This window comes from Phocoena phocoena, chromosome 4 (genome assembly GCF_963924675.1).
Source record: "Phocoena phocoena chromosome 4, mPhoPho1.1, whole genome shotgun sequence".
Classification (NCBI taxonomy): domain Eukaryota; kingdom Metazoa; phylum Chordata; class Mammalia; order Artiodactyla; family Phocoenidae; genus Phocoena; species Phocoena phocoena.
Window position 1 is genome coordinate 141,575,550 of NC_089222.1, and position 15,593 is coordinate 141,591,142.

A 15,593-nucleotide genomic window follows, 5' to 3' on the forward strand; every position below is an offset into this window, starting at 1 on the left:
AAATAATATAAACATCGTTAATTTTCCCTCTGTTATAGTATCTTATAGGATGAAATTCTTCTAGGGTCTCCCATACTACTGAGCCTTCTCTCTCTGTTTAGTGTTCCACTCTGGCTCAGTTTGATTCCTAAATCCAGCAGTTTCCCTCAGGGTGAGATTCTGTTCTTCTGAAAGTAGTATTTGCTAAATATTTCTGAGATCTGCAAGGAGTTAGGCTACTACTAAGCTATGTGATATCATGGCCCTTTTGCATTCAGCTTCAACTCAGAGGTTGTGTAGGTCTATCAAATTGTTGTGAATATTCTTGGACACATTTTAGGTTTCCATTCAAGAGATGGTCCTCTTCTATTTTTTATTTTTTTTTAATTTATTTTTGGCTGTGTTGGGTCTTCGTTGCTGTGCACAGGCTTTCTCTAGCTGCAGCAAGAGGGGGCTTCTCTTCATTGTGGTACATGGGCTTCTCATTGCCATGGCTTCTCTTATTGAGGAGCATGGGCTCTAGGCATGTGGGCTTCAGTAGTTGTGGCATGTGGGCTCAGTAGTTGTGGCTCATGAGCTCTAGAGTGCAGGCTCAGTAGTTGTGACGCATGGACTTAGTTGCTCCGCGGCATGTGGGATCTTCCTAGACCAGGGCTCGAACCTGTGTCCCCTGCATTGGCAGGCGGATTCTTAACCACTGCACCACCAGGGAAGTTCCTGTCCTCCGCTTTTTGGAGATGAGCATTTGCTGGCAACTTTGCAGTTCTGTGACTATATAGTAATTCCAGTAACTCTTCCCTTTTCACTATCCATCACCTCTTGTTACACTGCTGCTCTTCTTACGCTGGTCCTATTGTTGTCAGTAGTTTGTCCATAGCCCCCCACATTTAAGAGTTTCTGGGGAATCTCCATCACCTAATTTTGTTGATGTCATGCATGTGCTTTTTCTTTTGTCATCCTATTGCCTCTGTTTCGGCTTCAGGAGAAGTTTGGAGTCATTCAAAACCTTGTTACTAACATGCCCCCGCCATGATCCAAACCCCATGTGTACATTTTTAAATGAATTTAAATCTAATTTAAAATAAAATTAATTTCTCTTTGCCTTCAAAGCTTAGAACTCTAGAACAATAATCCGCACTCAGTGTCTATGTTCTCATCTTCTAGCACTGACAATCTCCTCCCTCAACTACTTTATTAAAATGTCTGTGACCCAAAAGTCATAAGCGTAATTCACCACATGCAGCAGACTCTCTTATGAGCCTTTTGATTATGTGTGACTCTGTTGACTTCTCCCTTCTTACAAATACCACCTTTAACCCCAAACGTTTGGTCTTATTCCCTCTCTTCTGCTGGCATCTGAGTGTATGGTATTCCTTCACTAGATTCTGCTCTGATGTTCCTCACTTATCTGCACAAATGCTCATGAGGCGATCTCGTGGACGCTCATCACTTCCATGGTGACCCAATGCTAATGAGTCCTGCTGCCTATTTTTGAAACATCAGCAAAACATGCTTAAAAAAATTAAAAATAAATAACCTTGGGATTAAGAAAAGCAAATTTGCCTTTCCCACTCTGAGAGTTAAATTTGAAAATCAGTACTTACTGATTTAGAGTAGAGATAAACAAGGTTACCTTTTCAGGCTTTCTCTCTTTTTAGGTTTCTCTTTAGAGGAAAATGGGCTCCCAGATTATCATCACTTAATTCACGTTCTTTCGATGGAGAAATGTTTATTTGCTTCTTTTGCTAAGCTCAATCTCATACACAGATCCATGCCACCCCCAGAGACTGCTCCTTTCTTAACTCAATAATGTCATAAAGAAGTTCCTCTTCAATGCAAACAAGACCTTTCCTAAGAGATTCTGAACATGTAGACGATTGTGTTGTCATTAAAGCTACCATGGAATAGATGACAGATGCCATTCATTTTCTAATTCATTTTCTCTACATTTTTGAAAAAAGTGAGCATATTTTTACTGTAATGATTATTCTTGCCCTTAAAAGAGGCAACAAGACATAACTATAATACAAGGTATAAAGTATCAATTGACATGAAAAAGAAGAGGTTAAAAAAAAGTATATTCAAGTTCAGAGGAAAAAATCAATGAATTATGACTTACGTTTGTTCTACACCTGAAAAGACAGGTGGGCTTTGGCTATTTTAAGGATGTGAATAGGGAAGAGGAATCCAGATAGAACATTATCAAGGGCAGTAAGTGGGTGTTCAGGTGATATTGTTTTAATTTCCCCAACGTTTAAAAACTTCCCGTCACGTCTCCCGCACAAAACATCATGACAAATAAAATAGATATTCACTGCATGGATCGATTTTACACTCTAAAGCTATAAGGGCGAAGGTCAGATATTTTGCACTTGATTTTTAATACCAAGATGGTCATTTCACGCTTTAAACTGCTGCATGAAGTGCTAATGCGTCCCCGTGTGAAGGGATTGCTGATTTGTTTGACAGATGGGCCAATAGCAAGCCAACTATAAAGATTCTTCAAAAGGTCAATATTTTCTCAAAGCATAAATCCCATTAAAAAAGGCACAAAACAGACATACTTATCACAGTGGAATAAACTTACTTTGGGGTTTTCTTCACTCAAGAATAATCCTGGGAGTTAAGAGAGTGTGATTATTTATTTAACTTCAGACGTGGATAATTTCCCCACTATTGTTAGACATGATACAGGGAACAAGTTGGCACCAGGGACCGGTTTCATGGAAGACAATTTTTCCACGGATCGGCAGGGGTCGGGGGGGGGATGGTTTAGGGATGACTCAAGCGCATTACATTTATAGAGCACTTTATTTCTATGATTATTCCATTATAATATATAATGAAATAATTATACAACTCACCATAATGAAGACAGGAGGCAGAACTCAGGCGATAACATGAGCAATGGGGAGCAGCTGTAAATACAGATGAAGCTTCACTCACTCGCCCACCGCTCACCTCCTGCTGTGCGGCCCGGTTCCTAACAGGGGCTGGGGATCCCTGTTCTATAGGACCTTGCCCTGCTCCCCCAGATCTATGCAGGGTAGGAGGCATCATGGTGCTGGTTGGTATTGCCAATGACATAACATACAAATAACAGGGCAAGGAGGCATTTTCAGCAAAACAGAAATCTTATTGGGTCACAGGAATTTGGAGCTTTATAAAAGGTGAAATTATTTCACTTGAAATATCCATATTTGCATTGTACTGTATTGGTATTGGTTTAAAAAATCTTAAATTGCTGGGCTTCCCTGGTGGCGCAGTGGTTGAGAATCCGCCTGCCAATGCAGGGGACCCGGGTTCGAGCTCTGGTCTGGGAGGATCCCACATGCCGCGGAGCAACTAAGCCCGTGAGCCACAACTACTAAGCCTGCGCGTCTGGAGCCTGTGCTCCGCAACAAGAGAGGCCGCGGTAGTGAGAGGCCCGTGCACCACGATGAAGAGTGGCCCCTGCTCCCCGCAACTAGAGAAAGCCCTTGCACGAAACGAAGACCCAACACACCCAAAAATAAAGAAGTAAATTTATATTAAAAAAAACCCTTTAATTGCTAAAATATTTTGGGGAAAAAAAATGAAGTCGTTCATGAATTCCACAATTTTGGTTGAGTCATCCCAGAGCACTAACAAAGGAAGACAGAGACAGATAGAAAACACAGTGTTGATGAATTTTTACCTGATACAAAAAGTCTAGCGCTGTTACTCTGCCTTGTCTCCCCGGTGTATCTGTGCCGTGTGATACAGCGGTAGTTATACAATCCATCTTCATTCTGTACATCTTTAATATACAAGGCTCCCGTGGATGTGATGAGAAATCTAGATCCTGAAATCAAAGAAAATGATTACCCCATTAAAACACAACAGAAGCAACCGAGTCATGTAAACAAAGTCACTGAATAGTTTTTCTTCACCTGAAGGAAACTCATGTGAAGGAAAATAAAAGGTGTGTGTTTGTATGTGTGTGTTACTTTAAGGGCTTGAGATATATATTAATTCTTCAACTATCCTAAATTAAGAGGTTTTAGTAAGTATGCTACCCAATAAATATATACTTGTAAAGCCTACTCTCATGAATTAATTATTTAGGTCATGTATTTATTTAACAGCAACAAAGTAGGCATATAATTAGCATGTAGCTAATTTAGCATATTTTCTTTGATCATCACTTTTCTCTTGAATGTGACATGTTAAAGGAGTATTAACTTTCTTTTGTACATTTCTACCTCATGTAAACATAAACTTTTGCCTCAGTTTGAAATATTTCAATAAACACACAAAAGTGTTAGACTATAGAGCAATAATACATTCCACAATCTTCCCAGGAAAGACTGTCTTATTTCCTCAATAATAACCAACACTTACTTCTATATTCTAAGACAAAGGTCAGTTCCTCATATATTCAGTGTTTTAGAGAACACTGCTATTTCCTAATTACTACTCAAATTATTGACAATAACACCTTCATCTCAGGGAGAAAAAAGCCATACCCAGCTCTGCCTCCTTCGAATCAGCACAGGACAAAATGTGTTCTCCGTGACCTGTGATTTTCACCTCTACAACTCTATTTGTACAGAAATGGCTAACATTAAGAGATCAAGCATCAGTGCTGCTTGAAGAAGAATAAAGATGATTTTTTCCTTTGAAAATGTAAATATCTAAAGACAATTCTTCACTGCTCAATTATAATTTGATGATACACCAAATAAAAGCTAAGGAGTAAATCTCAAGGTGAGTTGTTGCACCTACATGGTAGTGACTCAAAATGCTTTCTACCACTGTTAGAGTCTTTCTTATGGAATATTTCTGTGTCTGATGCAATTCTACTTAAAAGATAATGTGGTTTTGTCTCCTTAGGGAAGGACTAAAATGCCAAATATTCACCTTCTTTTAAACTGTTTTCCTTAGGTTCATTTGAAACTGCCTTGGGTTTATTTTAATCAGAATTTGCCAGGAGTCTTGACTTCATTAATTTTAGGTCTCAAATATTCAACTTGAGCCAACACTTGGTTATTTCTTATATTTTATTCATAGGGGTGGGATATGGAGGGTGGGAGGGAGACGCAAGAGGGAGGGGCCATGGGGATATATGTATACATACAGCTGATTCACTTTGTTATACAGCAGAAACTAACACAACATTGTAAAGCAACTATACTCCAATAAAGACGTTAATTTTTTTTTTTTTTAATATGGGCTTCCTTGGTAGCACAGTGGTTAAGAATCCACCTGCCAATGCAGGGGACAGGGGTTCGAGCCCTAGCCCAGGAAGATCCCACATGCCACGGAGCAACTAAGCCCATGAGCTACAACTACTGAGCCTGCATACTGCAACTACTGAAGCCCGTGCACCTGGAGTCTGTGCTCCATGACAAGAGAAGCCACCACAGTGAGAAGCCCGTGCATCGCAAGGAAGAGTAGCCCCTGCTTGCCACAACTAGAGAAAACCTGCACACAGCAACGAGACCCAGCACATTTTATTTTTAAATAAATAAAAATAATTTTAAAAAATCTTAAAAAAATAAAAATGGCTTATTACTTCTTATGCAATATGAAAGCAATTCCATGGACATGAACACGAAAAAAATGATAAAACAACTACTGATCTAGCATAAGTTTTCCAAAAGAACACCAACTAACTACTAAAGGAGGATAAAATATCTTTAAGTAATAAATTTACTTTTTAAACAACTGCATTAGTTACTTATTTTAAAACATGCTATAAATATGCTAAATATTAGAATAGCTGAAAAAGCAAATGGTGTATATTCTAGATATTTTTGCATTATCTTTCCCCTAAAAAAAGCAACTAAAAATACCACTTGTCATATTTCATCACATGCCAAGCATCCTACCAGTATATAATGTGTATAATTGAAACATTTTTTTCTTTCAGTATATTTTGCATACTTACATAATGCTTTCATAACCAGTTCCTTTAAAGTACAGAATGATAGACAGAAAAGAGGGATGAAGAAGATACTGCATTAACTCCTGTCCCCTCTCTAACACAGAGTCTTTTCATTGGAATTGACAGGCCATCGGCAGTGGCTCAATGTAAGGAAAAGCATCGTGTGCACGGCTGCTCAGAGCTCTGAGAGATGCTCAGGGTTGCAGCAGCAGCCTGCACTCATTACTCCACTGATTCCTGAGAGGGCTCTGGTCTCCAGGCACATTTAATTTGATCACTCACTTTGCTCCGAGAATATCTGACTTCTTTTTACCCACTTAGCATGCTAAATAAAACTCTCTTAAGACATGTTGTTTTAGAAAAACAGGAACCCTGTCTGAAACATTTTCTGAAATATTCACAGGAAAGAGAGAAGGAGGTGACTGAATTCCTGGGCTAATTTGAACCATCTCTGTCTAACCCTTTATTTCTCGTTAAAACACATCCCCCCAAATGATCGGTATTTTAAAATTTAAAATAAGGATGAATAGAAGCCTTTGATTAGGACAGGGCTGCAAAGACCCAAGGTTCAGTCTGAACTCCCAAGACACGTGGAACCCTCAGGACAGTGAGGGACAGCACAGCCGCTAGAACGCCAGGCTTCACAGGGACAAGGAAGCTTCTCATCCACCCCCTTGCTTGCCACTGCACCCTGCTTCCTGTCTTACTTCACCAGAGGGTTTTGTATCATATGGAATAAATGGGTTTGTTCACAGCCTTAAATGAAATTGAAGAATGTGCTTCTGTTAAAATAGGCAAATATTAAAATACAAAATATTAATAGCAATAAACGGCACACACACCCAAACTGTCTCTTTCTCTCTCACACACACACATATGCACACGCACACACACAGACATATACACATACACCCTTTACTACTCAGAAGTGTCTGGTAATATACAACTGTGCAAAGTCAAAATTCTATAGGTAACTTTCTTTCCCTTGGAAAACTATCATCACTTAAGGTGGAAACATTACTAAAATGCAGTAGATACATTTTGTCACGTTAAACACATGGCAAATCAGTCAGTTAACAATAGTGAGTGATTTCTGGATTCAGGGTCATCATTGTGGGTGTTGATTATTGAGCCATGTTGCTCAGTTATTAGAGAGATGTCTCAGAAGCTACCTTGGCTTCTCAACATGCACTAAATGGTCCAGGAACTCAAGCCCCTGCTTCTTCCTTTAATAGTATATCTGTTCCCCCCATTACTACCAGGCTATTAGCTGTTACTTCTCTCTGCTGTCAGTATCCCTGTGGACACATACCCAATGTGATGCCTTCGGTATGCTGAGAGGTAGAAACTAGACATACCAAAGCTGTTAGAAGTTTGCATAAACTAAGAGTGAATGGGTATCAAGTGACTGCTGGTGTGGTTCTCCAATGTTCGTCGACATGAGCTGGTATGTTAATGCCACTGAAGTAAACCCACAGCTTGGTACCAGTTCAGCCAGCCTGGCTAAGCTCAACACAGGGACTAGTGGGATACTTCTATCTAGAAACATAAAACTACCAAAGAAAATGGGGCATCTGCATGATTCGGAATGTTGTAGAACACTCAGGGTAGAAGCCCTACAGCCACATTCCTCCTGTCATGGTGCTGAGCGGTGAACACATAGAGCATGGCAGGTCCTGAGGCTCAGGCACAATGCCTTTTGGGTTTCTGACCAGCGTCAGAGGCAGAGAAATAGCAACAGTTCTAGAAATCCATTTTGCCAAACTATGAGTAGTCAACTGCAGACAGCAGGCATGCGTGTCCTCCTGAAGGGAGCATGTGGGAGCTGATTCTAGGAGGTGCCATGTGTTCTGGGTGAACAGGAAACCAGAGCTGAGAGGTACATCAATTCACTGGGCCAGCACTGTCCTGGGCTCTGAGAACCCAAAAAGGAATGAGACACAGCCTCTGTCTTCAGGGAGCTTACAATCTAAACAGCTTTGAGTCTCAGGGTTAGAGACATGGCATCAGGTAGGAAAACAGGATGGGAGGGAAAAGGCTGGATTATAATCTGGGAAGAGGTTTATCTTCATCCGGATGAAGGGAAACACCATTACCGAGGGAGGAAAAATTGATATTTATCACCAAACCTGTACTCATCCTTGTGTATTACTCTGATACAAATAATTAGCTGTATATGTTCCCTTTATTAACCTGCTTGCTCAATCTACTCTGCTATTTTTTTTTCCTGTTCTTATAAAGTATCAAGTTAAAAGCTCTTTCCCTGGTACCAAGTGTAACAAGCTCACCCACCTGGAGAGATTCCTCATTGTGGAAGAAAAAAAAAATCTGAGTTTGGGAATCCAATGGATATGAATTCCAAACCCATCAATGCCACTATGTGTGACCCCCGATGAGACATTCAACCTCTTTAACCTTTGGATTGTTCATCTATGAAAAAGAGAGGATGAGTCACATCCTCTTTGCTCTACTGTTGGAGATGAGGTTAATGCATAGAGGCCCTCTAACAGATAGCCATGCATTAAAATGGTAGTTTTGGAAGTAAATGTCATGTGTGTTACTCAGCTGACCTGCTAAGAAAAGCCAGTCAACAGGTGTACCTAGTACTGCCCAAGGCTATCGGGCCTGCCTGAGCCCATGTTCACTTACATAGTAGGGCTCACTTCTAACTCTTCATGGATGTGCTTCCTGATGTGAAGCAACCTCATGTGTTAGAAAAAGCACCAAATTGGAAATGACAATGGTGAGTTTGACATCAGAATTCTGCCACTTGGAGCTGTGTCACTGCAGGCAAAATATTTCCCTACCCTCTCTGGGCCAGTGTCACACAACAGAGCACTAACAGGGGTAGAAAGATATAAATGAGGCCCAGAGAGGGCCTTTACATGCCCTTTCTGTGGGGCTCTTGGGGGAGGAGGCTATGCGGACACTGTCTTCAGAAATCCTTTCTGCAGTAGAAAGGGATTAGATAGAAACTAGATAGATAGATAGATAGATAATAGGTAGATAGATAGATAGATAAAGAGTAGATAGATAGATGATAGGTAGGTAGATAGATAGATAGATAAAGAGTAGATAGATAGAAAGATGATAGATGATAGGTAGGTAGATAGATAGATCTGGAGTAGATGGAAACTCAGAGACCTCCTCTATCATCATAATGATATTATTTGAATAATAACATCCCCTGGCATGTTTGCCAGTATCTGAACGTAAGATACACATTCTGAAGTTTTCAAAATTAATCATTCTTCACCCCTCATATATCATCCACCAGAATGACCTTCTGTTCCTATTTCTAAAATACATCCTGAACGATCCACTTCCCTCTCTGCACACCACCAAGGTCTAAGGATCCCAGTCTTTCAACAAACTGTCTCCACTCCTGTTCCTTCAGCCCATTTGCCACCCAACCTCCATGCAGACAGTCCCGTGTCTTGATGGAGTCCCGCTAGACCCAGCTATTCATGGTAGCTCAACGGTTTAGGTCTAGGTCTGGCCCTATCATTCATGCACTCTCTCCCTCTTCCTCTCTGCCCCGGCCACACTGCTCTTCTCCTAATTGCTCCACCTGAAGGGCCCTGAGCCCAGACCTCTACCTGGCTGGCTCCTTCCCTTCATTCTGGCCTCAGTTTCTAAAGCCACTTTCCAGCAATGTCAACATGAACCACATCCACGGTCATGCTCAGAGCTCTTGACTGTATTATGTCTACGTGGAGTCATCTCAGGTGTGTTGGAGATTGCTTTAACATTTCTATTCTCTAACCAGAACAGCAGAAACTTGAATTGACCTGAACCACTTTTCATCTCCGTAACACAGAGCAGTGCTTGGCTGTGCTTCCTGAAAATATTTGTTCAAGAGATGGGTGGATGAAATCCATCTATCATTATTTATATACAAAATGTCTCTTCTTAAGTCTGGTAAAAAGAAAGAAAAAATCCTCTTTTTAGATTTCAACATGAAACTTCCTTATGTATAATACATAGAAAGAGTATTTCCCCCCCTAGGAATGACTGTAATGTATTCTTATATGAAAATGAGCATATTTGCAGATTTGGATGTTAATTATTCTTTCATAATGCTCTCTGGCTTTTTCCTGTACAGCCAGGCTGTTAGATCTTCAATAGAGACAATATTATTTTCAGGAAGATTTTAAAAGCATGTTTGATTTTTCATTTAGTCAGAAATATATCTTAGGGTTTTTTTTGCTATTGCAATCCCAACTGAGTTAATAGTAATTAAAAGAACAGATGGTTCTTCTAATAAGATGCCAAATGGTAGCACAACACAATGAAACTTCTATCAGCTGTGCCTGCCACCTGCAATTGACATCTATGCTGTGTAACGAAATAGAGCTTTCTCCGGAGCAGTTTTCATATCAGTTTCTGAGAGAAACACAAGCACAAGATCCAAGTTCTAAGTATATAGTTCTAGAAATGAGATGAGTCTCTGCATGAATAGCTTATATTTCTTTATTTTGAAAGTTAAATTAGCATTAACTAAAACAAGTAGAAATAGAAGAAAAAATATATATATATAATACATATATATGTACATATATAATCTATGATAACTTTAAAGTTAGCTATACATCTTAATTCAGATGTAGATTGGAATGGAATTCAACTCATTCCAGTGGCTCTGAGTTGTGTCTCTTCTGTGATGTGATGGGTGGGTGCCAGGCCATAACTAGATGCAGGCATGAAGGAACTACAGATATTTCTCGAGCAATTGAGTGGTCTGACAAAAAATTATGGTTTAACAAAATTACATTGAAAGCCTCATATACGAAAGAGAAAGGAGTAGGCCCTTAAGGTAAGACATCTAACCAGTTGTTATGGGTTGAATTGTGTTCCCTCCAAAATTCACCAGTTGAGTCCTAACCCTCAGGACATCAGAATGTGACCTTAGTTGGAAACAGGGTCACTGCAGATGTCATTAGTTAAGAAGGAGTCATCCTGGAGTAGGGTGGGCCCTAACCCTGTGGAATGGTTGTCCTTAAAGAAAGGGGAAATGCGGACACAGAGACATCTGGCTATGAATCCTAACCTCATCAGAGCCAGTAGGTCTTCTGTGTTCAGTGAGCCACCGTTGCACTAAATGTTATATGTTTTGACCCATTTAGTTCTTGCAATGACCCAGGAAGGCAGGTACTGTTATTAGTCCCATTTTTACAGATGAGAAAAGTGAGGACCAAGGTGAAGTGACTGCCTGTGCTCACAGAATTAGAAGCATCCCAGCAAGCACAACACCCTGATGATGGGGCTGGAAGGTCACACCCCCACCCACTGCACTCCCTGACCTGGTCACGGCTGGAGCATAAGCAGGAAGGCCTGGGCTGAGTGCAGGAACAGCTGTAGGGGAACAGAAGTGACTTGCACAGAAATGTATTTAAACAAAGGATCAACAGAACTTGGTTGGGGAGAGGATCACAGCAAGTGCTGAGTCTGAGGACTGACGGGACTGCGGTAGCAGGGACAGAGTATAGAAGTTGGGTGAGGCTGTCTCTTTCTCAGGGAAGACAGGAGTTCAGTCCTGGACATGCTGGGTGACTTGGCATGGATGATACAATGGAGTTGGAGACAGAGCTCTGGGAACCATGTTAGGCATGTCGAAGAGCCCTTTATGAGAACTGATGCCCAGGAGCCCTCGGGGAGGGCAGTAAGGGAAGAAGGTCAGCAAAAGACAGCAAGAGAGGAGGACGGAGACCCAGGAGGCATGGAGTGGTGGGCGGGGGTAGGAGAGCACTTCTGGAAAGGATAATGCAGACATCTCAGTTCTGTGTCTTCCTATCAGGATAACTGAGAATACAAATGTAGCCCAACAGAGCCTCAGTTTCCTTATCTGTACAATGGGGCAATATTACCCTCCTGGAAATATTGTGATATTAAATAAGAATGTCTATGTAAGTTCCCGCTAGAGAAAAGCACTTTAGAATAGCTGTAATCTTCAATAGAATATAATGGTAAACTATCCACCTTGCTAGATCAGCAAAAATATTAAATCTCTAGCTACGAACAGCTAGTACTCTAGAAGATGAACTTAAAGAGCACGACAAGTCATTACCAAAGAGGATAAGGGGAGACCTGGGTAAATGTGGGGAGGTGTATCAAATTCCAGGATTAGACAACGTGAAATTGTAAAAACATCAAGTTTTCCACAAATGAAATTATATTTTAACTAATTCAGGATCAGAATTTACATAGAACCTTACCAAATCAGTGCAGATTAAAACAAGGTGCTATGTTTCACCCAGGAAATTAGAAAAAAAATAAAATATTTGATAATATGTAGTCTTGACAAGAGTGTGGGGAAATGAACACCCACTGGTAGGAGTGCAAATTGGTGAGGGCTTTTGCTTTCTGGTGGGCAATCTGCTAGCACACTTAAAATGTAAGAATTGCATATATTCTGATCCAGCTTGTCCTCTTCAAAGACTCTATCCTAGGGGACACTCATACATGTGCACACATCAGTGTACACCCAAAATGTACACTGCGGCATTGTTTAAAAAATGAAAAATGGAAAACAAACCTAAATGCCAATCAAGGGCAAATAGATTAACGCATGAGGGTACATCCATACTATGCACCATTTAAAAGACAGTAAGGTAAATCTATGTATAATCCATAGAAAGATCTCCAAGACCTAACATAGAGTAATTACAGAACATTATATAATGTTATGTACAAAAGACAATGAATGTGTGTTTGTGTTGGGGGGTAGTAAATTTGTGTATGTAAGTGAAAAGATATCCACCAAAATGTTAACTGTAGTTGCTTCACTCCTGAGGTCATGACTGGATTAGGAGAAGGGAAGGGGGGATTTATGTTTTATTTCATAGTATCAAGTCTTTGAACATCTTAAAAGAAGACTCTCTTAGTGTCCTACTTGTGCAGTTGAAAGTTATTTTGAAGAAGGTATCAGTTGGTGGTGAGCTTAGAGACAGGATGCAGCAGGTGTAGACCAAACTCATGTGAGCATCACGGCAGAGGGGAAGGAGAGAAACCTAGATAGTATTTATGTTGAGAGTAAATGTGTCAAAAGATGGTCTTCTGTGTTGTTTGGTTTTCAGCCTGATCACATATGCCCATGCATAAAGGTAGAAGGGGAGGCTTTCCATACTTTTCCTGGTCTTTGTAACCCTCCCACTCCAGACACCTAACCCCAAAGTCTACTCCACTATATAGAGGACCTCCTGACCTTCCTGAACTACTGTGTGACACACGACTTCACACCTAATCGCATTCAGTCTAATTGGTCATGTATGTGTTAGCCTCCCCCAAGTGACGGCAACATCTTCGAAGACAAGGCGATCCCTGGGTTTGCCTAACTTACCTGCTGTTTCCCCTCACCCTGCAAATGCTGAATTAAATGCCTGATGACATGCATACTTTGAATTTTTCCCCAAAACAGGCTCTGTACACTAAGGCATCGTACTGTTAGGGCCTGCTATGTTTATGTAAGTGTCAACACATCAAGATATGAAAGTATCAAGAGAAAGAGAAATATTGCATGATATCACTCACATGCAGGATCTAAAAAAATGATACAAATGAACTTAGTTACAAGACAGAAACAGACTCACAGACTTACAGAACGAATTTATGGTTACCAGGGGAGAAGGGTTGGGGGGAGGGATAGTCAGAGAGTTTGGGATTGACATGTACACGCTGCTGTATTTAAAATAGATAACCAACAAGGACCTACTATATAGCACAGGGAACTCTGCTCCATATTCTTTAACAACTTAATTGGAAAAAGAATTTGAAAGAGAATAGTTACATGTATATGTATAACTGAATCACTTTGCTGTATACCTGAAACTAACACAACATTGTTAGTCAACTATACTCCAATATAAAATGAAAAGTTAAACAAAAAAAAAGAAAATCGGGAAGCCCAACTTGGACCTTGAGCCTCCTGGAAGCCCACGTGGCTGGAAAGATTGAGGTTCCCTCCACACACGGGATGTGAGGAGTAAGCCAGCATCCCTGGGCTGGACTTGGTAAGTAAGGAGTGATCTGACAGATATATGTCTAAGTTCTCCCAAAGTAATCTCACCAAGACATTTTTCTTATGTAAATAACATTCTCTCAGTGAGATTCTCCTGCAGTGAAATGAGGCTCAATTACACACTTCTAATTTAAGCCTGCGTGCTGCAATCCGACTGTATACCTAATTACCCCATTTAGGCTGTTAATGATCAGATCAGTGCTCTTGAGCAGATATTCGAGTCTGTCATCAATCTTTCCTCTAATTAGATTCCTATTCCTTTAAAAGAATAAATCGTTGGAAAGAATAGATTTTTTTTGAAGGAATTATGTAAGGATTTTTTTTAAGAGCCAAAGATCTTATAAAAACTTGAGTTGTATTTATTCATTTATAAGATGAACAAAACAGTTTTGGCCCCTGACCTCTAGGAGCAAGTATTTCCGTTGGGGAGACAGACAAAATAAGTAAACAGACAAAAACAATTACATAATGTGAAAAGCACTCTTGAGAGCATTAAGACAAAAAGGTTGAATCTAGATAGAGAATTGCTGTTTAGACGGTGGGTCTGAGAGGTCTGTGCAGGGTGCGTTTCAAATGAGACACAGTAGATGGCAAGAGGGGGGCTGAGGACCGAAAAAGAGAATGTGCAAAAGTCCTGAGGTGGGAAAAACGATGGCATGTTCAGGGAACTGAAATAAGATGCATTTTGAAAATAGAGCTGACAGGACATAGAACTGGCCTGGATGCTGCAGGAGGAAGAAATGGGCCGGGGTCAAAGGTGACTCTCGTGTTTTGAGGAGGAGTTGAATACATGGAGAAGAGAGTCTTGGCTGGGAAGGAGGAGCCTTGGGTGTGGCACTGGTGTCCCTGGGTGACACAGTTTGGACTTCTAGGATTAAAAGTGGCCCCTTATAGATGTAGGGAAGATAAGGAAAAGGACATCATTCCGCCTGCTTGTTGTATCAGGTTAACTAATATTTAGAAGCGGTGCATCCACCTTGTTTCCTGTCCCAAGAGCTTTCTGATTTTGAGGCTGGAAGCATCTGTGTATTTCATGTTGACCATCTATTCTAGTCCAGGCTGTGTGCTGATGGAAAAGCAACATGTTCAAACAGAAAAAAGACAAAGAAGGAAGAGCAAAGCACGGCACATCAATCCCAAATGAGTGTGCTTTTTCTGTTTATTATGTTAGGGACCCAAATGGAATGGAAGACCCTGGACTTATTGGTGAAACACAGTGACTATTGACCATAAAGTTAGTCTGCCTGACACAGACGACATACGGTTATAGGAAAGAAAGTAGAAACACAGGAAGTCTTAAGGATAAAAATAGACACTACTTCGGGGCCACCTAAATATTGGGGGGTAATGGTTTTTCACATGGTGGGTAGTGACCTATTAATGGATTGTGAAATCAATTTCATGGACTGTAACTTTATTTAAAAAAAAATAAAATAGAGAAGATAGAACGATTCAGTGTGCATCGCAAATAGTAGGGGTCAGTATTTTATGAAGGCTTTGTTTTAGTTCCTATGTGCCCATACAGGATCGTGTGTGTGTTTGTATACGTAGATGTGCACGTACTTGTTTATGTATATGTATGTGCATACTGGATCTCGATATAAAATGTATTTTTTTTACTCTGTATTTCTTATGGCGAGTCAGAGTAAAACATGTTTGAAGAGCACTGCTCAGCGTCCTGAAGATCTG

General features: G+C 40.5%; 1 protein-coding gene across 1 annotated transcript in view; it reads right to left on the reverse strand.

The window, feature by feature from the left end:
- Positions 1–15,593, reverse strand: part of DSCAM (DS cell adhesion molecule) — a gene marked incomplete at its 5' end in the record, with an annotated part of 740,232 nt that overhangs the window by 325,099 nt on the left and 399,540 nt on the right. The window contains one exon of the mRNA XM_065875917.1: positions 3,656–3,802. Coding sequence (XP_065731989.1) covers positions 3,656–3,802 — 147 coding nt within the window. The remainder of the gene's footprint in view (positions 1–3,655; positions 3,803–15,593) is intronic.